The 27,417-nt window shown below is 39.5% G+C and overlaps 1 protein-coding gene across 2 annotated transcripts; it reads right to left on the bottom strand.

Annotated features, from left to right (window-relative positions):
- Nucleotides 1-22,074: 22,074 nt before the first annotated feature.
- On the bottom strand, nucleotides 22,075-26,293 carry pax1a (paired box 1a). 2 transcript variants are annotated; one of them, XM_067243193.1, is made up of 5 exons: nucleotides 26,089-26,293; nucleotides 25,014-25,655; nucleotides 23,924-24,054; nucleotides 23,509-23,713; nucleotides 22,075-22,725 (listed from the first exon to the last, which is right to left on the bottom strand). In XM_067243193.1, the coding sequence occupies exons 1-5, from the start codon at nucleotides 26,090-26,092 to the stop codon at nucleotides 22,634-22,636; spliced, it is 1,074 nt and encodes a 357-aa protein (XP_067099294.1). In that variant the 5' UTR covers nucleotides 26,093-26,293; the 3' UTR covers nucleotides 22,075-22,633. The 2 variants fall into 2 exon arrangements, with proteins under 2 accessions (XP_067099294.1, XP_067099293.1); XM_067243192.1 differs by lacking the exon at nucleotides 26,089-26,293 and having other exon boundaries at nucleotides 25,029-25,674.
- Between the last annotated feature and the right edge of the window lie 1,124 nt (nucleotides 26,294-27,417).

Here is a 27,417-nt window from a genome sequence, read left to right as displayed (position 1 = left end):
GTATCTCACATTAACAGGTGCAATACTACCTCTGTGCAATCTCAGTTTTAATTGGGGATATTTTACAGTTTCACCTGAATAATTTAATATCCATATTTAGAATCCTTAGAACTAGACATATAATACTAAATTATATGTAAATCTCAATTCTAAATGTCTTTAATCCTGATCATATCTTACAATTCACGTTAAAATTTAATATTTGCACGTTGATAACCAAAGCGGTTTACATTTACATTTCGTTTTGTGGTCATAAAGTTCATTAAAAAACATATACATGGCTGTATTGTATAGACACCTTTTAATAAATGCAAGTTCATATGCAACGTACAACAATCTAAAGGAGGAGGCAACTAAGACAATGATGCGCTGTCAGTTTGTTTGCTTTAGAAGACACAGTGCTCATGCTCTAAACAAAATGTCCTCCCCATGTTTATGATAAACACAATTGAAAATATTGTGAAGAATTTGAAAAAAAGTTCATCAGTGCTTCCGCTCTTTAAAAAATGAAAAGAAGATCCTAAATGTAGCCATGTGAGGTTTTGTTCATAGCTATTTTTCATTCTTCAATAAAGAGTAGTTTCAGAAAGCCACCCACACTGCAGGCGGTGGCCAAACTGCAACCAGTAGGCCTACCTATTTATGGATAATGCTACTGCCAGAGAAAAATTCCTCCTAAAAAGAAAAAATAAACGATTGACTAGGATCATCCATCATTCCAAAGCCATTGGCTAGAGGACAAAACTGTGAAGGGTATGATTTTGTAACAGACGCTAGTTTGGATTGGCTGTGCTTCTTACTCATTTTGTATTTCCACTCCAACTTTAAATCTATGTCTTGTTTGTTTTCAATTTCCTTCTGAAATGAGTTAAAGATAAATGCCACTGTTTCAATATGTATAACACTTCTAATTAAATTGGGTTGTGGATGTGTACCTTCAAATTTCGAAGTCAAACTCAAACTCAAATGCCTCAGTAGGCTATCTTTCCTAACATCCAAGTAAATGGACATCATGCATGTGTGTCACAAAGCTGACGTCATAAACACCTCTGCGGACCATTGCACATGTAAAGCCGGCGAGGAGACTCACGGTGGGCTGCACTGCGCCAGCTTTCATCCTAATTAATACCTACTAGCTAAGCTAACGTATACAAATACGATCACTCTATAGTTGTCAAAATCAGGTCAATAGTCTACTCAGAAGCACAACAGACAAAACATTGTGTGTAAGCCCTTGAACGTCAGGGCAGGGTTATGAATCCTTACATGATCCTGCACCATCTTGTGATTTATGACTCTCAGAGCTAATCACGGAGCGCATTGTTGCAGCTGTAAATATTCTTAGTCTGATTTTGGCAGCCATTTACTTGATTACGTATTATTTCTCAACCCATGCTCATGTCTTGGAATGCTCTCGAGTTATATGCATTGTGTGGTGGTGGGAATCTGTTTTGTTGTTTTTAAATAGAGGAAAATGCATTATTGCAAGGTTACTTCAAGTTGACAGCGTAGCGCCATTCCGGGGGACCTGTTTGCAGTTGCTATGGATGTAAAGTGTTTCTGTGAGAGCTATTCTGGCTTATTTTTACATGCTATTTCCTTCCAGTGAAGCCATGTCCCTGAGCTGCTGTAAGTCATCGCACTGTTTTGCTCTGAGAAGATTTATGATTCTTGTTACTGACCACTCACACTGCAGACCCTGAATAAGCTGAAGAGTTGGAGAGGGTTAGGACAACCTTACCACAACATAAGGGCTGTAGTGTTTTGTCTGTCTCAACCAACACAATTGTATGGCTGTAGAATTCACAGGGTTGTGATTTAAGGTAGAGGATCGGGGATAGAGGGAAAGTGTGTGGGTTGAATTTTAAAGATGCAAGGTGTACCTCTAGCATGTCAGTATACTGTAGTTCTGTTAATTGTTTTGAGGTGGTATGCAGCTTCCCACATGCACACACACATTTTCCCACATGCACACACACACACACACACACACACACACACAATAAAGACATTACCACATAAAACATACAAACACATTACATGTGATGTCTATACAGACCTCACAACATAAGCCAAATGACAGAATGACGGCTACTGATGTTGCATTAGGCTGAACGCTTTGTAGCTGGAACAAACAATCATATTATCAATCTGGATCAGTCTGTTAAGGTCAGAGATTTCTGGACAACCTCCAGAAATATTTCCCCCATTTCACAGCTTTAACAAGTCTGATTGGAGAGACCTGAGGAAACAGTTTAATGGCCGTTTCTAGACTGTTTCAACACAGCGTGGGTGGGTGGTCTGGCTGGACAGGGGACTGGGGGGAAGTACAGACTGAGGTACATGTTATGATGGACAGTGTACAGTGTGTGCTGTAAATTGATGTTGGAATAAAACAACAAACATTTAGCTCTTCACTCTTCTGCTGAACCAGCCATATGAGGTCATGTTGGCATATTTACACAATGGCCTCAAATTGCAGATCCTTTCAGATGGGCCATCCTGATGATTTCCCATACAAAGCTCTTTCTGCTTCCATATTTGGAGTTCAAAGACAATGTTTTTGACATGAGCTGAGGTCACTGTGATTTAAAAAAAAAAACTCTATTGTAACATAAGCTTTTAGATTCAACATCTGACACTTTTCAGCTGGTTCAGCTGTTTTTTGAGTTACATAACTTATCTTTCAACTAATTGTATTTTTCTTATGTATTTTTAAAGACTTCTTTCTTTATGTCCACCTCAGTACCCTTGAAACACTGCAGCTCCTTGTGAAGACATTTATTTGGTCCAATTCACATCAACCTGCAGGATACCATCTCCAGATACTTGATGTTTTCACTGTTCGATACTTAATAAACATCACAGAGTTTTATAAGATCACTGGCGCCACATCTCTCCAATCCAACTCTGCTCCTTAAAATAATTTACTAGGAACTTGTCCAAGTGCCATTTTCACTTGTTTCATCTGCAATTAATCAGCCATCATGTTTAATGTGAGAATGTTAGGTTTACCCTTGTCCCCCCTACAGCTCCTGCCAGGTTTATGGTCAACACAGAGATGACTTCAGGATTTAGGGGAGTTTTGATCACTCAGCAAGCTTTTCAAGTTGACAATCCCTGACAATCCTGCAGATTTATAGAACAAAATAATTTTCTGATTCTTTGTTCGGAAAATATAACTGTTTAGTAGATAATGCATATTGTAAATGGGCCAGTAAATAATAATAAAAAATAAATTAAATAAATTGGAATGCAGAATATCCAGGAAGAGCCTCTGAATCTGAGCCATGTTCATTTATTTGTACTAATGAGAAAGTATTCCCTTAATTATGGTAAATACTAAGTTGTTATTTCATGTGGAATCATTCACGTTTGATGGCTGTTTCCGATAATGCACTTTTGAAGTTCCACTGTATATGTTTTAAATAGTTTCTTTGAGCTTCCCCAAGTACCAAAACCCCCTGTTTCACCTCTGGGAACAGGGACCAGAGAGGGTACTTCAGCATTTGGGTCTCGGGCCAAGACTCTCCAAACATCTTTTGGTGCCTAAAATTAGCTCCATAATGAGGTAGTGGCTTCCTTCTCTCTGAACTAATACTCTGTCCCTGTGGAGCACATGATGTGGACTAACACGAAAAATCAACAAAAATATCTAAGACTGACGCATGCTTCAGGCCACAGAAGTAAGCACATTTTAAAATGAAATACAAATCAGGAATATTGAATAGCTGACACAGTGTAAAATAATATGTAATCAATATAGACTTGATATTAATACATCTTACAGAATTGTTCATGAAGCATTCTATAAGCATGTGTGTTTGTACCTTGTTATCTGTATTTGAACAAGGGAGAATGTGTTAAGAAGCAAATCTCCACAGGTGGTTAGGTGCCTGCATGTTTATTGATGGATACATTGGATCACAAGTTTAGAGGTCGCAATCAGAACCAGAGGGCTGTTAAGATCTACTCCACACTTCTCTCCAACCATCTCTCCCAGTGTATACCTTCATTAAACCCTTTCATGTGCAGTCCAGGATGGCTGAAGAGAATGGAAGGGACATGCTTAAGTAGACTCCACTTGATTATTAAACCTTTAGGTCACATTTAATTGCACTTGCATTAATCTGTTTTATTTCAGCTAATGAGTACTGCCATACATTTTACTGTAGGTGAGGAATTTTTATGACCCTCAGCAATCTTTTGATCAGGTGCTGAAGGTTTTTGGGGTAAGGGGAGTTCGAGAATCTTTACTGTGTACAGTACAGTGTCCGATTACACAACGGTTAGATTTTCGTCTCTCATTAGGAATTCTCCATTACAAGTACAAGTTTGCCTTTGTCCTGTCTGAAATGGTGTAATCTCAGGCCTTCAGACAAATAACGTAAACATCACACAAATCTGAAGTTGGACATACAGGATGTCCACATGCTACAATACCTGAGGTTAAATTTGAATTAAAGCAACATACATTCACTATTTAATATAAATCAATCCTCAGAGAGGGCAGATTACGGAAGAAGGAAGAAAAATGATGCGTGACTTGTTACAAAAAAAGTACAAAACTTGACACATTTGAAATATTACGAAGTTGGTCAACAAAGACTAATGCCCATTTCATGGGTTAATGTCAATGAAAACTTTGGCTAAAGAGACACAACCTTACACAAACTCGTCCAAACAAATTATTGGTTTTCATGATGTATTCCTCTGAAAGGAGGCTCCGTTTGTCATGTCTGGAGGACGTGACAACAGGTGTCAAAGAGCTTGACTGATTAGCATTTCTATATTAGTATGTCTATAGGCTTCAATTATCTAAATATCTGCTAACATCCTTATAACAACAGGTGCCGGGAGTTCATCCCTTTAATGAAGTATCGGAATTTAGCTCTTTCAAAAAATTACTTAGATGGGAACACAGTATGCATGTGGGCCATCTGTTCGTCAATACTGTCCTTGACTTATGGACATGTAGCATCTGTCTGTGAACCCTAAAGTTCCTCCAGCCCATTGACTCCAGAACGCCTCAGATAGAGCCATGCATGGTCTCAAAACAAACAGATCAACCTGCACAGGAGTCTGTAGCACTTTCTTCAGTCACAAATGGAGATCGCCTCTGACAGCTGTTTCCTGTTATGTAACTACACACAGCTGTGATTTCCAAGAGGGCCATCTTGTTGTAGATATTTCCAAGGGTCAAGGAGAACAAAAATAATGCAATTTTAATAGTGACCAACAATGGACCACCAAGGTTTCCACTTTTTAGCATGCAATGTAGGGATAACAGATGTAAGTAATTATAACATGAAGATTAGGGTGATGATTAGGTTCCAACAGATGAATCATGAATATCCTCTGAAATGGCTATAACTAATCATTTAAGCGTTCCAGTTTTATTCAAATTAGTTTTTTATACATGTAGGTTAATGCTAACATCATGCTAAAACAGTCACACATCCTAGCTTTAATGGCTAAATGACAGTCCAATTCAGTAAATTATTACTTGGTTAGAAAAAGGGAAATGCACAATACAAGAGAACTCACATTTTGTCTGTTTAACTAGAAGAATTAGAAGCAGTCACACAGTCTGAAATTATATCTTGGGCACTGCACTCATAAATAATACATTTAAAAAAAGTTTTTCTTACAAAATAAGAATTTAGTATTGTTGACTACCGTACCTTTGAGAAAGAAAGATGAATTAGCCCATTACAATTTCTGGGAAACATGCAGGCACATTTGGCTACAGTACTTCTGTAAATATTGGTTTGAGTTTGTTTGGGCTTCCTCACAAAATAAACATTATACATATTGAATAAATTAACATGCTTATCTGACCTGGATGTTGTTAAATAGCATGTGAACAGTCATCTTGCATGGCTGATGGAAAGAGACCACCCTAAAAAAGACTTTGTTTGTGTCTTTAGAAATGCACCATAAATGAACACTCACTCAGTCAGCAAGGTCTCACTGAACTCTTGGATTTGTTTAGTAGCCAAGTGACTTCCGCACATCAGTAAAACAGCACACATTAAGTTTGATCATTACTTCCTTAATCATATTGACAGTCACCACAGGGAACACCTAAATCCATAGAATGGCCCAACAGAATACTGTAGGCCTAGATCAGGGTGGGTATAGCTCAGTGGTATAGAATTTCACAGCAAGATCACATGTTCAAATCCACCCTTTACGTTGCTTTGAATAAAACTGTCTGTTGAATGGATGTTATTTATCAGGCCCTTTATGCCTGATAATCAACATTAACCTCCTGACCACATCTGACTTTTGTAGGACCAAACCAAGCTTCAAAGTAGACAGAAAAGAGATGTGACAATAAAATGATCCAGGACATATAAACAGATGTTGGTGGAAAGATTATAACAGCAAGTTGATAGTTCAAAACCTAGTAGCAGACTTTGTAACAAGAGGCAGATTGTAACAGCTCACACACGATTCCCATGGGAGCCAGCAGTGTATGCAAGCAAAGGTGTTACTTTACCCAATTAGAATTTAATGTATTGCTGTTTCCCCAAATGTCACTGCCCAGGATTGCACAAAAGAGGCTTTACATGTTCATGTCATGGACCTCACAGTTTGGTCAGGTGTTGACCATCCAGGATCCAATAAGAAAAGTACAGCAGACTACAGAAAATATGTCTTTCGATCGCACACTGAACATGCCTTCATGGGTCAGGGGTATTTATTGTGGACATCTGTTCCAGGTTAAAGGGCTAAAGAAGGTACAAGTACATATGGAAGTCTCTTTTCACAGTGGAGGGGGCTTTCCTCTGTGGCTGCGGATGTCCAGGGTGTGAGAGTCTCGGTTGACCCCCCCAAGCCCAACGCTCGCCTGTTACCATACCCTTCGCTCTCCAAATAGCCATGCATGTCAAGTGACAGCCGTCCATCGAGATTTATCAGGGCAGGATTTATGTTTTTAGCAGCCGGTTTCCCTGTCCTTAGTAGTGGCGCTCACCACAGGCACTGTTTTTCTTCCTGCACATTCCTATTAGTTTAGTTTATTACAGCAGCACGTCTGGTGAGGTCATTTATGGCCGACCATGGTGGTATGACAAACTCATTTATAACAGCCAGGCTTCAGCAAGTTGGATGAGATCACACGTGCCTTCCTCCCTCTCTCCTGCTGCCCAGACACCCCATTCTATAGGTAATGAAATCATCTGTTTTTCTGTATATTTGTGCTGGGATACGATGGACTGGGGACATTGTTGTTGCTGTGGGATTGCCGACAGGGGTGTCATTTCACATTCTGCAGAGGCTCCTCTCCTGCAAGCTGGTAAACAGCATTGAGATAACATGGGATGGGTGGCAGGTTGGGAACACATGTTGCTGACATGGATGGACGAGATAGGTCTGAAACAGTAGTGGTGCAAAATGTTTGACATTCCCTGAGGGGTAAAATGACAAATAGAGATAGAGACATTAGTCAAAGCCATTTAATAGATAAACTGTATATACATCTAAAAATCAATTAGATTTTTAGCTCAAACCACTCTCTAAGAGAATTCTCCACTCACATTTGGATTTGAAAAGAAGAAAAAATACTATTACCCATCTCAAATAAAAAATATATATTTATTTGCAATGCATTATGCCCTATCATTACAAGCAAAGGACTTTTGGGAGGCATGATTAGCTGTACTAAGCGACATGTGTTCACCTCTGCGTGGAATGGTTACCCGCTGGTGTTGAACTTGCGACCTTCGTACCTCAGGGAGATGTTCGGACTAAGATAGAGGGCAGCAGAGAGATTTAGACATGTTGTGGAACCTGTGTGGTCTTCAGAAATGTGCTGCCTAGTCCAACACACACAATCAGGCCTTGGCTGAGACTTAGCCCTGATTCATACTGAGGATTCATCTGGTGGAATACCCAGCAGTGTCGTACCCGATGTGGACTGCTGTTAGGATCCACAGGAGAAAGCTCACAGGGCGGTTAGTGGAATCTCAGGAAGTATATGTGAAAAAGTTGTCCATATGTGGAAGTCCTGAATGATCAGGATGCCGCATATTCGCTTATTTTCTAAAGGAAGTCTTAGTTTGTAAAACGTGTGTATATTTAACACTTTCAAAAATGACAAATGGCAGCACAACTGGTAATGCGTGAAGACTGGCAAACTTCCAAACATAACACCAAGAACCCTGTATGATTATCACCACTGTATCGCAATTTCAAAACATGGAATTCTATCAAAATGTCAGAGTCTAGTTCAATGTGAGTCTCTATTAAAAAGTCAGTATTCACAGTCCTTTATTTTTGTGAATATGTTTTAGAATGTGTGACTTTCACACATTTCACAAAACATACTGCAGTCATCAGTGGTAGATAGAAAAATCTGTTGGACAAAGTAATATACTGTAGATGTGTATATTATGGTAATTGAATAATTTTCATACTAAAAAGTTTTAATCCTCTGTATTAGTTCAACAACTCACATACTGCAAGAAAATCATATTGCGCAGGATGTTTTTCATTTTAAAAACCATGGAAATATCTGTATTTCTTAAAGTCAAGAAATGACTCTCCTGAGGACTTCAATACCCACTGCTGTTCTGTCTTGAAACATAATGAGAGTCATATCTGTTGCAACATGTTCTCACAGCGGGGGCACAGGGCTGTGAGCTTCAACAAGGAAATGTTACTCATCGTTTCATAAAAGCAGATCATACCCAGACTCTTAGCAGATATTTATGCTTTTATGAAAACCAGTCTCCCAGTAACACCAACATATTCAGTGCTGGGGTGTCTCTTACCAACCCTGAACGAAGACAGCTGAAGAGGATTAGGCTAAACGTCCTTGGAAAAAAAGGGCCAACCACAAGAGTAAAGGAAAAAATTCATGGCACAACACTGGCCGCTTTGCGTTTTTCCCAGGATATGTACCCAGTGCTTTGGTCATCTCCTTTTGCATGCAACACCGTAGATGAAGAATAACTCTGCTAAGATTAGTAAACCTACTGGAACAATCCTTCAACTTTTATAACACAGTTTTATGATGTCTCCTTTTCTACCTAGACTGCCCATGTCTAAGAAGGTTTTACAGAGGTGAATTTCACAAATAGCCATATTCGAGATAGCAATTATAGGATTTCCCTTCTCTTTTGTGCTTTGCGCGACACAAAACTCTACTTTTACAAGGATTTGTTGCATGAGTTAAATACTTAGGGGCTAGTGAAGAAGCTGATGTCAGGTAAAAAGATAAGCGTGAACAAGCCCTCTCTGTCTGTGTTTACTTCTGCAGGGCAGCTGTTGGAAGCGAACACTTTCCGTTTGCATTGGGCCAGTGGTAGGGGTCAGTGCCAAGGAATAGGCCCTCTATTGTGCTTCCCCACAGGAGACAGATGTCAAGGTCAGCACGAAGGTAGAGCTGAACAGTCTCAGGCTGGTGAGAGAGACACCAGTCTTACATCAGTCAGAGGGATCTTGAAGGGAAGTACTCCGTCAGACATCTTGTTTGGTAGTGTAATGCAACAGTTTGAGTTGTAAGTTTTAGCAGAGGAGTTTGCATTTGGTGTGCAGAAATGTCAGCTAGTGTTTTCAAATACTGGTACTATGCTTGACAATTGATATTTTGCTGGAATCCAGATACTCCATTTCAGATATCTTTATTCCATATCCTGTCGACAGTAGTTTTTCTGTGTGTATATCACACCATAAACTGACTTTACCCATGCATACAGTCACATACACAACAACTTTCATTCATATCCATGTGTGGTGCAGCACAAACCATTTCATTTATTCTCCCATTTTTTCACCTATGTGGATGTTTCACAGATGGAGATAGCTCTTTCCAGCGCACACAGTCAATGTTCCCTCATTTGTACATGCACTCTATCAGTCCATCAGTCTGAGCAATGCCCATTCAGATTACTAAAGACTGGGAAGAATACACTTCCAAGGCAGCATTACAGTGGCTGATGATTAGAGTAACCATTGCAACAAAGTATACCTTGCATACTTTGGAATTATACAAGGACCACCAAGTGGCACATTTTTCTCTATGATATGCATGAACTCCATCAAACTGATTTGATATAGAACTAGGCCATTTCTCATATACTAGATGGAGCAGAAGCATGTGGATCATTTTATGATCCTGTTCTTGTATGTACAACTGTACAAAGCACACCAGTGACATTATGTTAAACTGAGAGGAGGATAGGAAGGTTTTCAAAAATCATTGTCAATTGTTCATTCATCCAGGACAGGAAAAAACTGTTCCAGTTTATTCTAATTCTCATTTTGGCTGGTCTCTCCACAGTGGGATGTGATGACTCCTCTGGCTGGGTCTGCAACTCACAGTCCAATTCAGCTGAGTCATTACACAACCAGATTCATGTCACAACTGTAGATGCAGTAATCTTGGGGTAAAGAATTTAATTGTAGACCATTTGCTGTCTTTACAATGTGCTGTTGGAAGTCAGTTTGAAATAGCAGGGACAAGATTCACACAGATTGCTTGATTGATGAAGACATACTAATTAAGATACAATTCTAATGTTTTAAGTTTTCTTTAACTTTAACATACTTTAATGTTCATAATGTGATATTAAATTACAATACATTTGAGAATTTCTTCATGGGATTTTAGTAATCCCCTAATGCTTAGGATGTGAAGGTAAACAACCAGGCTGGGATCTCATGAAGGAAACTCACAATATTTAGTTAAGAGATCTAGAAGGAAGATCCCACAGGTATCTTTCCTGGAGAGTGAGGCAGGTCCTTTGTGTTGCTAGACAGGTCAAGGTATCTATTTTCACCAAGAGTTGATGACAGATGAGGTCTCCTTGAGGAGTGCCCATCAGCTGTACATAAGCTTACCTGTAACCTTTTCAGTAACACTGTAGTGTTTGTGGGATGAAGTAAAAAAAATAAATAATAATAATAATGTATATATATATATATATAGTACATCCCCTGCTTTTTGTATGCAATAAAAATAGTATTGAAAATATTTCATATGTTAATTATTTATTTTACCAAGCTATAGAACTTTTATATACTGATAATCTAGGGCAAATCTTTGGGCAGGTCTGCACCTGTCAAATTATTATTGTTTTACCTTTCTCTCAATTTTAGATTGACCATGTATTTGGAAAGTCGGATACAAACCACTGTTCAGAGGTCAGAGTTAAAAACCATGATGTGGTCTTCAGATGTGCTGGAGTGACGTTTGTTGCGTTCTACAAAATAATGTATTGAATGGTGAAAAGTAATGTGGTTATTTAGACAATGTTTTGATTTTGGTTTGGATACTTTTCAAATGTATTATAGTGGAAGGTATGTTGTGATGAAAAAAATTGCCTTATGATCAAATGCTGTAATAACAAGAGTAACTGTGATTACAATTACTAAATTAGTTCCTTCGTTAATTTGTCTCACTTTACGACATCCATTTTAACAAAGAATTTTGCAAGCAATGCCAAAAGTGTTACAAAGAAGTGTTATGGATACATAAATCATAGAGATGGCAGCTTGTCAAAATGGAAGTTTGATAATTATAGTGCGTACCCGTGGGGGAGAAAAGTACAGTTTTCCCTTTGTTAAACATGTCAAATTATTTTGACAAGACATGAGGAGTCATCCCACAAACATCAACCTTCAACTGCATGACAGCTACCAACGTTTGATTTATGCTCTACTAGTCCTTTAAACCTTTATGCTACCGGCTTGCAGAAAGCACATGTAACATTAAAAAGCTTAAGTGGGCCTCGACAGCTATTAAACTTCATTTGCAGTATCAGTGAAGTATTTAGCAAACTACACACAGTCTCTGAGTCACCTAGATGATAAGGCAGTCCCTTGAGATGGGGGAAATGGCTCCATTTGTACCGTTCAGACATACTCGTAGGAGAGAATGCTCTTGCCTGCAGTTGCCAGCAGTCCTTGCAGTCTCGTCTTTTATAAGGCGATCGGTAGAACGGTGGTGCTCTCTATCTCCACTGGAGATCAAAACCCAGCAACAAAGAGCTGCTTGGACACCAACCGGCACTATAAGTAGTTGCAGCGCTGTGTGTATGTGTTTGTCTGTGTGTGTTTGTGGCAGGGGTTGTACGGCGGGCTTGGACTTGGGCAAGAATGCTTACATGGTGCCAAGTTTTATAACGGTGTAGGTCCATTCCAAGAGCAATCACAGAGTGTGTGGCATTATGGAAGACATCCAGAGGGTTGAGATGGAATTCCCTGATTTGTTTTGGAGACCTGAACCCTTCCCTGCTTGACATGATTGCTATCAGTAAGCACTCATGGCACACAACTATTCATTAAAGATGATTATCATTCTGAGGAGGCGAAAGCAAGGTTTTCATGGGCAGCCAGCGAGGTGAGATCAATGTGCATTATAGACCTTGTTCTCCTCCGCACCATTCTTTTATTATCTTACTTCACAATTAAAAGAACTTCAAACAGCTACACAGGGCATAGGAGACACCATTTTGGGTTTAGTGATGTCATCACAGGCAAAAGAAATAAGCAACCTGCAATTGTAGCCTGCAATTAAGGAGTATACAGGGAAACCCGTTTGCTCAGCCTCCCAACCACAAATAAACACGGAATACCATACAGAGTTAACACAACATCAAAGGCGCCACTTTGAGGAATTAGATGTGCTCGACTCACTTTGGATGCAGTCTGGCAAAAAGCTGCTATTATCTCAGTGAATATCATATGTCCAATCCTTATTTTCCATTTATAGGGTAGTCTGCCTATCTTGCATCATGAAATCTGCAAAATGTGCTCATGTAACAGCTCATGCGTCACTGTGCCTCTTTTGCGATTTTTTTTCACCGTCACGCAATTACATGTTTTATTCGATTTATTGTTTCCATGTCACATATTGAAATAAAAGTCAAATAGTTGTAAGCTTATTTTACAATGTAGAGTAAAATGAAAACTGTGTTGAATTGAACTATTCAATATTGAATGAGACAGTCATAACCCTAGGTAACTTGTGACCTACAGCAGTGAAATGAGCACCAACCTACCTTCCTGGTTCATCCCAGTAGCATGTATGGCTAGGAGAGAGAAGCTGAAACTTCCATGTTGTGAGCAAATTAGCACAGAAGGGTAGAGCGCGTTTGGGTTATCTGGGTTTGGGGGCAGGAGCTGACAGTAGAGGGCTCACTTGTTCCCTTTCCCCTGAGCACGTTTAGTAGCTTCTCCTTGTACAGTTGTTCAGGTCTAATGAGGTGATAAGTAAATACGTTTTATTAGTAAAAACTGTCTCTGAACAGTTAAGTGCAGTCACATGCAATTAATATTACAATGGAATATAAGAAAAACATGGAAGTTAGAAAGTCTAACTTCGTTACTTTTCTAACCACTTTCTAACCACCACATATCTTAAAGAATATGAAATTCATGCCTGTTCACATTTATTAAGCATCTCCATGGAAACGCTTCAGCTGTTGATGTTAAAGATGTTGAAATATTACCCCCTTTTAAAAGTATATTTGTAGTTTCATAAGGAGACATAGGCCTATTGTTTGTAATGAAGACTGCATGAGGAGGTAGACTTGTTGCTGCTGTCTGATGTTTAAACTCCGAAATTCAAACACATAGAATGATGTACTAATAAACCTGCTAAATTTAAAAGGGTCAAGTAATGCAATATTTAAAAAAATGTAGGAAAAACATTTTTATACCTGGTCTTTGCCAGAAAGTAAATGGAATATTTTGACTTCCAAGGGGACTCAGCTTTTTGACTCATCCAGGAAGCACTTGTGTCTGTCTGAAGATAGGGGGACTTCCCCTCTCATTAATCTCCTCCTGGACCAGAGCATCAGACGGGAACTGAAACTTTCTGCCACTCGAGTCTGCTTCTGTTGTTTGCATTGAAAGAAGAAGAAAGAGAATATGAGACAATTCCCCTGTTAAAAAACCTAGACTTCTGTGTACCTTTAGCTTTGTGGTAAACCCTGAAACGACCACAGCATTATCTGGACAAACCAATATTTACTTTGAGGGAGACAAAACACACTCATCCTCCCACTCCCCTTCATTCTATGTCAATGCTGATGGATTAATTCTTAAAGTGAAATTCAACCCATCTGCATCCCCTGTTTGATCTGACCTGGACATCCAAGGAGGAGAAGACTTCTCTGTGACCTGAAAGTCATAGTTTTCTAAGGAGAACACTTCTCTTGTCGCAAACAATGTGGTATAATTTAAGGGTGATGCATCAGTATTTTATATCAAATAAACAGTAAAATAGTAGAAACCAAGTTGAAGTTCATTATGTAAATTTTGTTAGACATCGATATAATATTTACCTTTAAACAAAAAATGCTCAACATTTTTGACAATTCTGTATTATATTCTGCCTCATCAGTGTGCAAATAGTTAAAGGGAACTGTCTTTCATAATGATGAAAAAACAGTCAAATATTTTTTTCTATTCAGTGCTCAGAGGGAGATTTGCAGCAGTCTGAACATGAAAAAAGGCAAATAACGAGCTGGTTTGAAGTCCGACCACGTTGTGGTGAATCTCTGTTTGAGTCAGGTCTGCTTTGGATAAAAACTGATTTGCCTCCCCCTAAATTTAGTCTCTTAAATTACACACTCCTCAGAGCATTGTAGGAATGCAGGAGACTTGAAGGTCCTCTTGCTAGCCAGTGGGTAATGAGAAACTGCTTGTGGAAGATGCTGGTCATAAAAGCAAACACCTGTGATGATGAGACTAGGAGAGGGACATCAATCTTCCTTTATCCACCTATCAACATCGACTAGAGAGACAAGTCTCTTGACCTCTACATTATCCCAGTGTGATGAAAGTAAAAAGACCACTGGAGGAGGCAACGCAAAGGGTATAGGGAGGCTTGATTACTGAGTTTTAACATCTGAAAATATCTGAAGATAAAAAAGCACAACTGTAACAGATACAAAATGGCAGTTGAGAGAACACCCCATCCATACCATTAACATCAAGATAATTGCTGTCACGCACCCCTTCAACCTATTTCAGGCTCTCCCCTGTCTGTCTGTCTGTCTGTCTGTCTGCCTGTCTGGTTGTGTGTATGGGAGTGGTTCCAGGCTCCGGATTCCACACCATGTTTTACATCCTACCTGTTCAACCTAAACCGCAGGTGTTCGCCTCATCAACTTAACAGTATGTCTACCTTGGTTTGCCCATCCACTCACCGCCCGATCGTTTGTTACAGTTACCTGACGGTTTGGTTTTCCACCACCTAGACTATTATATCCAAGTATTGCCTTGACAAGAACTAACTGTCTTTTGTACAGATCCTCAGATTTCCGTCTCCCATCTGCCTGGTTGTCCTGCCTGCCCTGCTTGTCCGGTTCCTCTGCCTGCTCTGTCCTGTCTGCCATGCCTCTCCTGCTCCCTTACCCTGCTTAAATACCCCCATGAACCTCAAGCTGCTTCTCTTGGCTTTTGTCGTGCACTTGGGTCCACTAGTCAGCCGTAACAATTGCATGGTGACAAACAGATTCTGTTTGCATCCATTCACCTTTAATAATGTGTTAGCATTCAGGGACGATTGGCATTGGTTTCACATTTGATTTTCTTGTTATAGGAGACCCCTCCACAAAAAACATACCATTCTGTCGAGAGAATTGTTAACTAAAGCTCATACAGGAATTTGTCTCTTTTCATGAGCAGGTAGAAATGAAAAGGCAGTATGCTAAATCCATACAGTATCATGTTTTTCATGGAAAGAGATTCTACATTCTTTGGCACTGTTCAATACTGAATGCAATTATATTGGACTTTTCTATGGGTTAACGGAAACCTGTCCACCTGGTGATGGAAATCTGTCCTCAGAGAGTACTTCCTCATTCTTGGGACACTGAGACCAGGAAGAGAAAACAGGTACTTCCTCCAACATTGACATGCAACTTTTGTGCCTGTCTCATGAGTGAGCAGAGTGACATGAGTTAGGAGGCCGGGAGAGATGGGGATGCGGCTGACAGTCATTCTTTGTCTTTTTGAAATAAGAATAAATCCTTATTTGTTTGAGTGTGAGGAATTTCACAGGATTTTCAGTTCCATGAAACTTGTCATTGCATGGGTTGGTTAATTTGCCCAACTTGATCCTCCTCAGTATGTCTCTGTTGGGATAAAGATCCACCTCACTAATGTCTCTCTCCTTAAACAAAGCTATTTGCAACTGGATCACATTACCTTTTCTCATTCCTTGTCCGAGGCTATCTAATTTCAGCAAAGAGGCCATTTTACTTTGGAGAAGACACTAGCTGATGCCATGGCTGAAACTTAAGTAAAGTTAGCCTTACTTTCACTTGTTCCTAAGTTTCCACTACAACAAAAATGGTTTAAAAACAAATAAAATGACCAGGCCTTAAAACTTAAAAAAGTATGAACTATATTATATGCAGTAAGTTTTGTAAAAAAACAACAATGCATTAGAAATACAATGTAGTCAAGGTTTTATTACACATGACCATTTTGATCTTAATTTTGTGTAACACATTCAGTTCCAGAGGCAAAAGTCTTAACTCCAACACAAAGACCATGTGGCATGTTGCTGAAAATTACCTTCCATACACATTCATCTTCACACCTCAACCTTGTGTTGCGAGCATGAGTCTGGATGAGATGGCGCGAAACCAGATGTTTTGAATGATGGTCATAAGAAAATATATGTAGTATTGTTTTATATATATATTTTTAGTATATGAAAGTATATTTTTTATAAAACTCATATTAATACTTGTCCGTGCACTACTGAGCCACTCTGAAATAACAAAGACAAACTCCAAAATGTACTGTTTTATTGATACGAGTCAATTCAAACATGTACTTCCTGGACCAGCTAGGACCAGTGTAAGCTCAGACAACCTTGCTCGAGGTAGTGTCCTCACTAAGCATCACAACAGTAATACAACATCAATCCCCATGCTGCTTCAGCTACTTTTAACCCATGTTTATGCCATGCCAAATTAACAGCCGCCCTCCAGGTTACAGCTCTGTGTGAGTGGCTAGATGGGAGATGCTGATTTGTCTGAGTGAAAGGGGTGAGTGAGAGGGACATGCACGGTTCTCCACGGCTGGCCGCGCTCACCGCTCATCAAAGGGCCCTGCTGTGTATTGGTCTGCTGACTGTATGCCTGAGCACCCCGCGCTCCCAACCGGGACACACGACTTGAGCGTTCCCCCTCAGAGGGAGACTGTGTAGCAGCATAGTCCGTGGGCTGTCTGGTAGAAGCATTTTGAAACAGGTTGACGTCTGGGGGGAAGAGCAGACGGCACACTTTCCCTATCTTGTATCTCTCTGTAGTTACAGGCGCAGACGACCAGTATGCAGACACAAAGACTGGTGAGTCAAAATGTCATCAAAGTTCATGTTTTTTTTGCTGCAGATCCATCTGTGTTATCAGACTTCAGCAAGCTCAGGGGTTTCTTCTTTTTAAACAGAAAGCTAAATATGACTGGCAGCACTAATTATCTCTGTCATCACAAATGGCAAAGGTGTGGCAGGTGCAAGGTGCTGTCAGAAAGGTTGATTAATGACACCTGCTTTGTTTACCTTTCACCTTTTGTTGCTTCATCTCTCAAAATGACTCCCCGATGACCATGTTCATGCCAGGCATCCTTGTACATAATGTTTCAGCACAAAGCAACAGGTTCAGAGTGTCCTAACCATGTCACTTAGCGTGGGCTGAGACCATTCCACTTCCTGTATTTTTGTCTGTCATCCTTGGAGCCAATGTTTCTCCCACCCACCATTCTCCCATTGATTTCTCAGCCTAGACAATGACCACATCCTTGAGATCTCGATTTGATGAGAGCAGTGAGTTTTAAACTGGTCGTTATTGTAATTCGAATTTCTAAATTCTTTGACATTACAACGAGCAATCCCTGTCCTTTTTAGCCAATATGTAAAAGGGGAACTACACATAATGTATATCCTTGTATATATGGTGCATGTTGATGTACTACTGTAAGCTCCGTGGGCTCTTGTTTATGGAAAGCCTTAAGTTCCAACTTAGAAACAAACTGCACCCTATGAAACTACATTGGAAGCAAATGGGACTCCATTTTCATCATATGAGTCAAGAGACAGTACTGTGGTTAACCACTCATACATTTTTCGTGAGGAGTCAGCCTTCTATTATCACCTCATAAGAATGGGAGCCAAAAATAGTTAAGGAACCCTTAAATCAGATGTCATACACAGCCTACTGGTCACGTTTGGTATAGTGTGTGGCAGCATTAAACTAAGTTTTAGCACACTCAAATAAGTCACAGATGCCTATTTGGGCAGAACATTAATTCAAAACTCTCCACAAATTAGAGGGAAAACTTGCTGGACCCAGGCTCTCTTCGTTTCTCTCTGTCTTTCTCTGACCAGATATCTCCACTCACAGCAAAGAGAACTTTGTAACCAGAACTGTTGATGCTATACAAGCATTTATATGCTCATTGGGAGGGGAGAACACTCTTGGACTGTCCCAATTTGTTGCATGACACACATCAAAAGGCTTCCAATTTCATTCCCATTGATAATACTGCACAAAAATGTCAAGCATAATTCTGCCTTACATAAACATTGTTCTTAAACTCATGGTATTGGTTAAAAGCAAATAATGTTAATTGTGTATGCAAACACAATTTCATGCCCTTTTAGTCATCTGTATGCAGTAATCAGAACCTATGTTCTGAAATTCAAAGTGATCTTGCGGTTAATGCCTTTATTGCTGCATTGCCTTTGCTCTTAGGACCACAAACTGACTCGGAATCCCCAGAGAGGCCCAGAGTGAACGTGAAATGATACGTTTTCACTCGAAAAGCCAAATGTCATCATGTCTCTGTCCCTTTGCTCTCTGAGCGCTTGGTTGATGTGGTGAGTGGGTAGAGCTAGTCAGAACATGGATGGGGGATATTTATGATCATGTGGACTGCAGGACTGCTGTAACACTACACTGCCTGCTTGGAAATCTTGTGGACAGACAGTGGAAAACAAATGAATTATTACATGAAAGGAACGCCATTACTATGGAATCGTTGCTGTGCTTCTGGGGGTGATAGTAGCAGAACCACATACACAATTTGTAATTATTGTTGATGTAGATTTATAAGTAAATCATTGTTCTACACACTGTCTGCAAACTGCACATTCGCAGAAATAATCTATTAGTCTTGACACTGCAAATGTATGTTTCCATGACGATGTCTACGATAATTCATGTGAAGTTGAAGACATCCTCAAATTCACCATGGGTTGTTTTTCAGACCTGAATTATTGCCAAGTTGCCACTCTCTTCATAAAAAGTTCCTTGTGTATCATTCTTAGATGTTTCCAGGAGCGTCTGCTTTGCTATGTCACTCGGCCTAAGATGCCCTTTTCTAAACTGGGAGTCACGCAAAGGTACAGACTTGAACATTGACTGAGTGACTTCTGGCTAGCTGAAGGTAGTTTCCCCACTTAAAGGATGTGGAGACAATGTAGAAAGTCTTAAATCATACCCAGCAGTGTCAAGTACATAAATCGAGCTCCTGTCTGTACAAAGAAAGTCCAATCTCTCCTATACACACAGAAGACAGTGACTGATTATACCAGTTGAAGTTACAAGCTCCTGTATTCTTGTTTTTAGAGGTATCCTTCCCATTGCTTGGATTATCCGCAGTGCCTAATTTCAGAGCCATTAGCATCAAGGATTTGGTGTCTCCTCTGTGTTGTTTAGGCTTGCAGACCTAGAGACTCTTTTCAACTCTAAGTTGCTAAGATACTTCATTCAAGTTTGGAAAGATCAGAGATGTGGTGTACAATGACCCTCTCTGCATGACCTTTGAACTAACAACATATCTTCATTTAGTATTACGGTATGATTTAATAAATCGTTCTTCAGAAGGTTTAATTTGAAATGTTCTCTTTTGAAATATATATGCTTATTGCTATGTCTACTTTTGGACATAATGTCAAAGAGCATGCAATGCTGGATGCAATTGGAGATGACCTCCCAAATCTTTACTATGTCTCAAAGTCTAGCATTTATTGTCTAGTTTTAGTTTAGTGTACAGCCTTTATGGGAAATAACAGGAAGAATAACCCTTCCACCTGCTGGCCTGGCCTTACAGAGATCCTACTAATGACATTGTGGGGGGTCATCACTTGGTGCCACTGATTGATGACCACAGGGTCTCACAGGAAGTAACCCCACCACCATGAAGGAGTGTTTTCTGAACCCCAAGTGGTATCCGGGAAAACAAAGTTGACTCCAGTCAGGCAGCATGTGTATTCGACGGCCATCTTAATGTTTGGATATGTCGAGTCACTGGGGGCTTTGCTGGGAAGGCGGAAGAAGTTAACCATTGTAAATTAGTGCTCAGAGAGCAGACGGATCCTTGAGTCTTTCCAGATAGATTTCTGATTTGATTTTTAGGTGCACAATAAGTCCTCAGAAGAAACCCTGTACAGTGAGTGAAATACATAAACACATGTAAATTCTGTTCAATCGTACAGATGAGCACGAAGAGAATCTGTCTAAATGAAACGAAGGATGTAACGCTCACTTTGATGCTGCTGCAATGGAATGGTGAAAATCCAAACAGGAACCTTCCATAACTTTGGAGCAAATAAAGTGTGCCTCAGCAGTTGCTTGATGTCACTTATGTGTTAGGAAAAAGACTAGTGTAAAGGCTGCTCAAGACCACAATATTTTCCTATTGGTGGTAATTGTTTTTATTGGTCTCCATGTGTTCAGAAGTCTAGTTATTTACTTATTCTAATAACTATTATTAAATAACTTACAAATATATATGTGATATGCGGTTCCTCTCTTGATATTGTATTAGTTATAAACAGTTTCATGGCAGATGATAGTGATTTAAAGGGTTTGGTGGAACAGGTGGACAGCGATGTTTAGAAATTTCAACACAAAATCCTGCTGTTTTGTCCCATTCGAAAGAATGGAAACAAACACTCACACATTAAATATCTACTTTACAAACATTTAGCTAAAACACAATGCATAATTTGAAGTGTATTTTCAAGAACATTGAGAAATAACAAAAGGAACATCAGTCATTTTAGGGAATTAAAGTATAAAAGGGAGTCAGGTGGCTAAGCGGTGAGGGAATCGGGCTAGTAATCCGAAGGTTGCCAGTTCGATTCCCGGTCAAGCCAACTGACGTTGTGTCCTTGGGCAAGGCACTTCACCCTACTTGCCTCGGGGGAATGTCCCTGTACTTACTGTAAGTCGCTCTGGATAAGAGCGTCTGCTAAATGACTAAATGAAAATGTAAATTGTAAATTAAAAATTGGCATCATCAGTTATGAATGTTTAATCATCAGGAGTGTGCCAATTTGTCATTATTTCTGTCAAATATTCTGATAACCCTAAATTATACAGTATCATGGCTTTCACCTCACATCCTGCTGTCCAACAACACACAGTTCATTCAAATTCACTTCTGCTGGTGCATATTCTCGTTTAAAAACATGCATTAATAGGATATTGTACTGTACCCAGATCCGTATGTCACTGGATGCACTGTCATTATATGCTGTAATATCCTAGCCTACTGTTCATATATTTAGATCACTAAATTAATTAATGTCACGAAAGCTCGTTAGATTGAGAATGAGAGAGAGTGAGAGAGACAGAATGAGAGATAAAAATAGAAAGGAGAGAGAGAGAGAGAGAGAGAGAGAGAGAGAGAGAGAGAGAGAGAGAGAGAGAGAGAGAGAGAGAGAGAGAGAGAGAGAGAGAGAGAGAGAGAGAGAGAGAGAGAGAGAGAGAGAGAGATGTTTCAGCTTAAGTGCATCTAATGCTGTTCTGCAACACATTTTGCTGAGAAGTTCTATATCTTAATTAGCCCTATCTGGAAGCAAACCCAAAAAATCATAACCTGAGGCATCAAACGTCATTCAGAAGCGTGTCAATATTCTTCGAACAGATTAATATGCATGAAAGCCAATTAAGTCTATGTACATCTAAGGCTAACACTCTTAGCATCATTAAACAGTGAATTAACAGTTTTGAAATGCCAAGCAAATGCCTTAGAAAAATGTAACATTCATGTTGACTGGAACAGATATATTTTTAAAAGACTTTATTTCGAATATTTACATGGGATTTATAAAAATATATAATTAAAGCTTTTGCAAAATAGTTAGCATTTACAATGTATCAATTTGTTCACATAATTACATCCTATATCGAAAATATTATGATAAAATCAAATCAAGATAATTTATCGTTTGTAGGCTATCCAGGATACAGTTCCATTGTCAAATTGATGTCTTATCTAGACCATAAAGTTTTAAATAAAATATCGATGACAGACATGGCAAGTACATCCCGCTGCTTTCATCAGAAAGTAGGCTATACATTACGGGTTTTATTTTCAATTAAAATAATGTGAAAATCGCCAACCACAAACGCAATGACGACAGGAGCATCCTTATAAATGTACATTCAAATGGCCACAGATCGACAAAATGTCTGTTTGTAGCTACGGTGAATAGAACAGGCTATGGTCTGACCAGTCTAAGCACTTAAGGCAAACAAATCATGAATAGTGCTTGCACTTACTGTTCGTATTCTTCAAATGTGTTCAATTGGGCCTAGAAGGATCTGTGATTTGCATTTAGTCCCAAATTCCATCACGATGGAGACCTGCGTTATGAGGATGAGGTTGGAATATTGTGTCCGTGTACACTGTTCAAGGCCTCGTGCTGCTGCTTGCTTAGAGGACTGGGGGGTTTTCTGTCTCCTGTAGAACACAAACATAAGACGTTTATAGACTATTACACAAATCGAAATTCATAAATTCAGCAATAAAATATAAAACAACCGGACATTGGGCACAACATTTAGAGAATTATTTGCCAATAATTATTTCTCAAAATGTATAGACCTACCTTAATTTAAAAGAAAATAAAGCTAGGCCATCTTCTTATACGACACACCAGTTCGTAGGCTATAATATTAGGCCTGCACAAACAACCTAATGCAGGCCTGTTAGACTAGCTAAGCCTATTAATAATAATAATAATAATACAAATAGGTTTCGACTAATCCAGATGTATTTTATAGACATATTTTCAATAAACTCATTCAACACGACCACCAATCATATTCCACTCTACACTTTTCACTAGTAGCCTTTTCTTTTAAATAAATGCTGCTAATTGAAATCGCATTGCGGTATGACTCAGTATATCAAACTGCGTGTTTGTGTGTGTGTGTGTAGCCTATGTGTGTGTATATGCGTGTGTCAGGACTATTATACTAGAATCAACTCATCTTCTCTGAAACTATAGGCCTAATGTTTTGTAGATTAAATTATCCGGTATGGCTACCGTTATAAGCCCTGTAATTAAACTTGACAGAACAATTTCCAACCAGTAAAAAAAAATTAAGATGAAACATTCGGAGTGGGCTGTCACCGATTTCCAAATTAATCTAATAGGCTATTAGCTATATAGAGTATGTTATCCTTATCGTATTTTATCCAATCCTTATCAAAAAGGGAAATTATCGGTATCTGTTTTACCTTCTCGGGACGGATGCTTGAATGCCATGGAATGGATATCGCCTGCGTGCATCGTCATTCCGCTGCTTGGATGGGTCAAGCTCGACGTCTGCGACTGCCAATGGTGCCCAGGAGTCACATAGCTACCTGGCCCACTGTAAACGCCATACTGATTTGTAGGTGTGTATGCACAAGCTGGGACATAACTGGACAATGTTGACGACGGCTGTAAATAAGCAAATAATACATAAGGGGAAAATCTATCAACGAACGTTATATTGTAGACTGGATCTCGCATTATCGTTTTATAACAACCCTCATGTTTCTTGATGGATAACTTCTATGATTGAGCAAAACCCACGACTTCCTTTCTCATCACAGCATGTTTGGGGCCTAGTTTGAAAACATAATACACCCATACAGTTTCTTGTTTTACCTGTGCATATTTGATGTCCCCATCAAGGGTTGATTTGTCAATCCCGTTTGCATGAGCTGCGGGAAACGTTGCTCTGTTGACACTACTCCAGTCCTCCATTTTCGGTGGATACCCCTCTGCTGCAGCAATGGCTGATCCGGAAAAAGCAAGTAACAAAGGTCAGAGGAAAACATAATCCTTCATGTAGTAAAATTGAGGAAAAACTTTGTATTCATCCAAAATTGTACAAGATGCGTAATCAAATACAGCCTCGTTTTTATATGTCGATTGCTATGGTTTTCAGATGTAAAATTAACATTTCCTTTAGGCCCTAATTGACTCATGAATATATAAGGCTATTTGTCCCATTAAACAAATTACTATGCATTGTATTTTGATCAAACATAGAATATTCAACATATATTAAACAACTGTTAAAATATTTTGTTTCTTAGAAATACGACCATTAGGCCTAATTCTAGGCTAAGTAGCCGATCATGCCACTTTTGCTATAATCAAAAGATCAAAGTAAGAGACATTCGTTAAACACGTTTTAACGTTTTTTAAATATTTGGCTAAAACTGTTAACTTGTTTAAACCTAAACCAAATCAGAATATTTTACTGTAAAATGTTTTTCATATAGCCTACTAAAAGCAGCTGTCTTAGAAACGCACAAACAAACTATCCATGCAAATAAAATAGGCCTATATCAGTGGCCTATTTTTGAAGCACCTTGCATGAACACTACCCAAAGGGCAGATCACATGAGTAGTAGCACCAAATGCCATAGCCTACTGTGGATAGGCTAGGTATAAGCAAGGTGTTTGCCTTAGCGTCATTGCGTGACGCCTATTGAGCTGTCTAATGGTTTTCTATCTTAAGGGGGAAAAGCTGGGCCTACAATGATTTATCGTAAACTGTCCTCCACGATCAATTAAATGTTTACTGAATGATTAATTAAATGATCCTTCTCAGGATTTACTCAACAACAACTCAATCCTAAAATTTAGCCTTTGATCAGCACTTTTTTAAAGTTTAAGCATGGGCTATTTGCACATGGAGGCCTACACGTTAATCTGCTTTAAGAGATATGAGTCTGGGAAAACACACTAGATCCACACGCACCTGCCGGATCCATGAAGGCTCTTATACCTAGAATATTGCTGACGGTGTGCGCCGATGGCCAAGCCCTCGATAGGCTATGCCCGGCCGCCACGGGTACTCCTGGAGGGTTAACCATTTTGTTTCCAGTGGGTGACATGGCGTTAGGGTACGAATAGGGGTAAATGTGGTTGTAGGAGAGGCCGGCTTGTGTGGAGCCTTGCTTGCTGCTGTCATATTGGTTCGGCTGGGAGAGATTTCCAATCTTGTTTCGTAAAATCCGGCTTATTGAACTGACTGAAGGGACGTTGTATTTGTCGCAAACTCCATCTGCGAGAAGCCTGTCCCGGATCTCCCAGGCAAAGATCCCAGGGTCACCCTGTTTGTATTCCCTTATGTTTTTCACAACGTTCGGTGTGGTAACCCGCGGTTTGCTTCCACCTATAGCACCTGGTAAAATGGAGCCCGTTTCGTTGTACCTTGCTAAAATCTTGCTCACACAGCCATGAGAAACGCGAAGTTGCCTGCTGATATCACAAGGTCGGATTCCAAGCTGGGCCAACTCCACTATTCTCAGTCGTATGGCGTTGGGCAGGGGTCGTCCATTGACGAATACGCCACCCAACTGATTCACCTCTCCATAGGTTTGCTCTGTAGAGAAAAGGGACATCCTTAAATTAATCAACGCTAGCAAACATTCGCATGCCATAAACACGCCAGGACCATGAAAAATGGCGAACTTTATGAGGTGGAAATAAATTGCCCAGACTCTTTACACTTTATCTCCAAGTTGATATTTGCTGAAATTTAGCCTAATGTTGCCTAGGTCTTTTTGCTAATAATTTAATGTACATCCATGTTATAGGCTATTTGTCCATCTAAAAATCAATTAGCATTGCAGATGTTCCGAGATATCTATTAAAGAGCATGCATTTCACTTTCACTCGTTCTTCAAAAGGATGTGTCTACATTATCTAAAACCCGAGATCATTATTTCTGTCCTTGTTTTAAAAGCGTGATGGGCATGGTTACGCTTTCTTAAGTTTTCATCCAGTGAAGCATGCAGATGTTAACACAAGCTTACCCATTTGCCTATGTTTTGAGATGCTTTGAAATAGTTGCCCTTCAATGGCTGAAATCGTTGGGTTCTCCCTTCTGAACGAAGGAAGCCAGTAGGCTAACTGCAAAAGAAAATGAGACTTCAGAAAATCTCCAGTCGATATACTTATTTCCTCTTCAGTATGGGAATTTACAAAGAAACTGCTTTGGGTTCAACGGCACCGAAGTGATCTTCATCCGATAAAGGCAAATTTGAGTTATCCCGGAGGCTGAAGCTGCTGGGATTAATCTGACGAGTCCTGCACGTCAATCTTGCATGTTACGCTGGGGCTTTGGTTAGATTTCATTGGTTGTCTTGCTTGGGATAGGCTGTAACTTACATGCACCATCCGGTTAGAGAATTTCCACTTCTCTCGGTGCTTTGCATAAGGGAAGTGACAGAAGGCTTAAACTTCAACAAAATGTATACCCTATCAATTGAATGACGGATTTATTTTTATCATTGCATAGGCAAAGTGTGCTATCTTATGGCTGCCGAATAAATAATCAAACCCAAAACATAATGATACATCAAATTAATTTGTACAATTTAAAGGATACCATTCTACCACAATTCCTAAAGCAGTCCCGTGGTCCTGTCTGTTTTAATCATATGGATCTGCCTCCACTGCATTAGTGCAGGTAAACACTTGAGATCTGAGCAAGATGAGCATGGCGTGATAAGCAGACTGAAAGGGCCATATCCGTGGGAGGCTGGAAGCCGAATAGTGTCCAATAATCTGTAGATGAGGCTTCCAAGACCAAGAGACTTGTAATGGTAAGTTTTTTTACACGCCAGTCCTTAAGCATCAGACATAGGGCTCGTGTAATCGATACCTTTGTGGATTGCAATGCTCCCAGACTATATGGTATTGACTGAATTCCAGAGACTGGTATTATCACAGCATGTTTTTGGTGTTTCCTGTGGAAGTTTAGAAACTATCGTTTATATGCTCGCAAAATGTCACTTGTAAAATTTTACTGTCGACCCAACGGTAACAAGGTGCAATGTCACTATCCCCTCACTCCCGACCAGTTCACAACAGATCTTGAAGAGAAACACATGGAAGCTATCAGATGGGGTCAGAGCTACAACCTTGGACGCAGACAAAATTCTATGAGTGAAATGTGTTGACTGTGGATTGATTATGACAGTAAAAGTTATGGAATTATTGCAGTAATCACGTTATATAACAGAGTTGCAGATGTTGAATAGTATTCACGTGAAAAAAATGATAGGCTACAAGGTTTGTTGTGTAATTTTCATCTAATTTCTAAATAAATAAACTACAGAAGGACAGCGGATGGTTGTTTC

This window comes from Osmerus mordax, chromosome 9 (assembly GCF_038355195.1).
Source record: "Osmerus mordax isolate fOsmMor3 chromosome 9, fOsmMor3.pri, whole genome shotgun sequence".
Classification (NCBI taxonomy): Eukaryota; Metazoa; Chordata; class Actinopteri; order Osmeriformes; family Osmeridae; genus Osmerus; species Osmerus mordax.
This window is presented reverse-complemented; position numbering and strand designations above follow the sequence as displayed.

What these genes read in the sequence shown, in the direction of transcription:
- pax1a (XM_067243193.1), bottom strand. An exon ending in GGCAGGTGCGTGTGGATCTA is followed by an intron (nt 24,055 to 25,013) that starts GTGTGTTTTCCC and finishes TTTCCGGATCAG; the next exon opens with CCATTGCTGCAGCAGAGGGG. An exon ending in CAAGCATCCGTCCCGAGAAG is followed by an intron (nt 22,726 to 23,508) that starts GTAAAACAGATA and finishes TGTGTTCTACAG; the next exon opens with GAGACAGAAAACCCCCCAGT.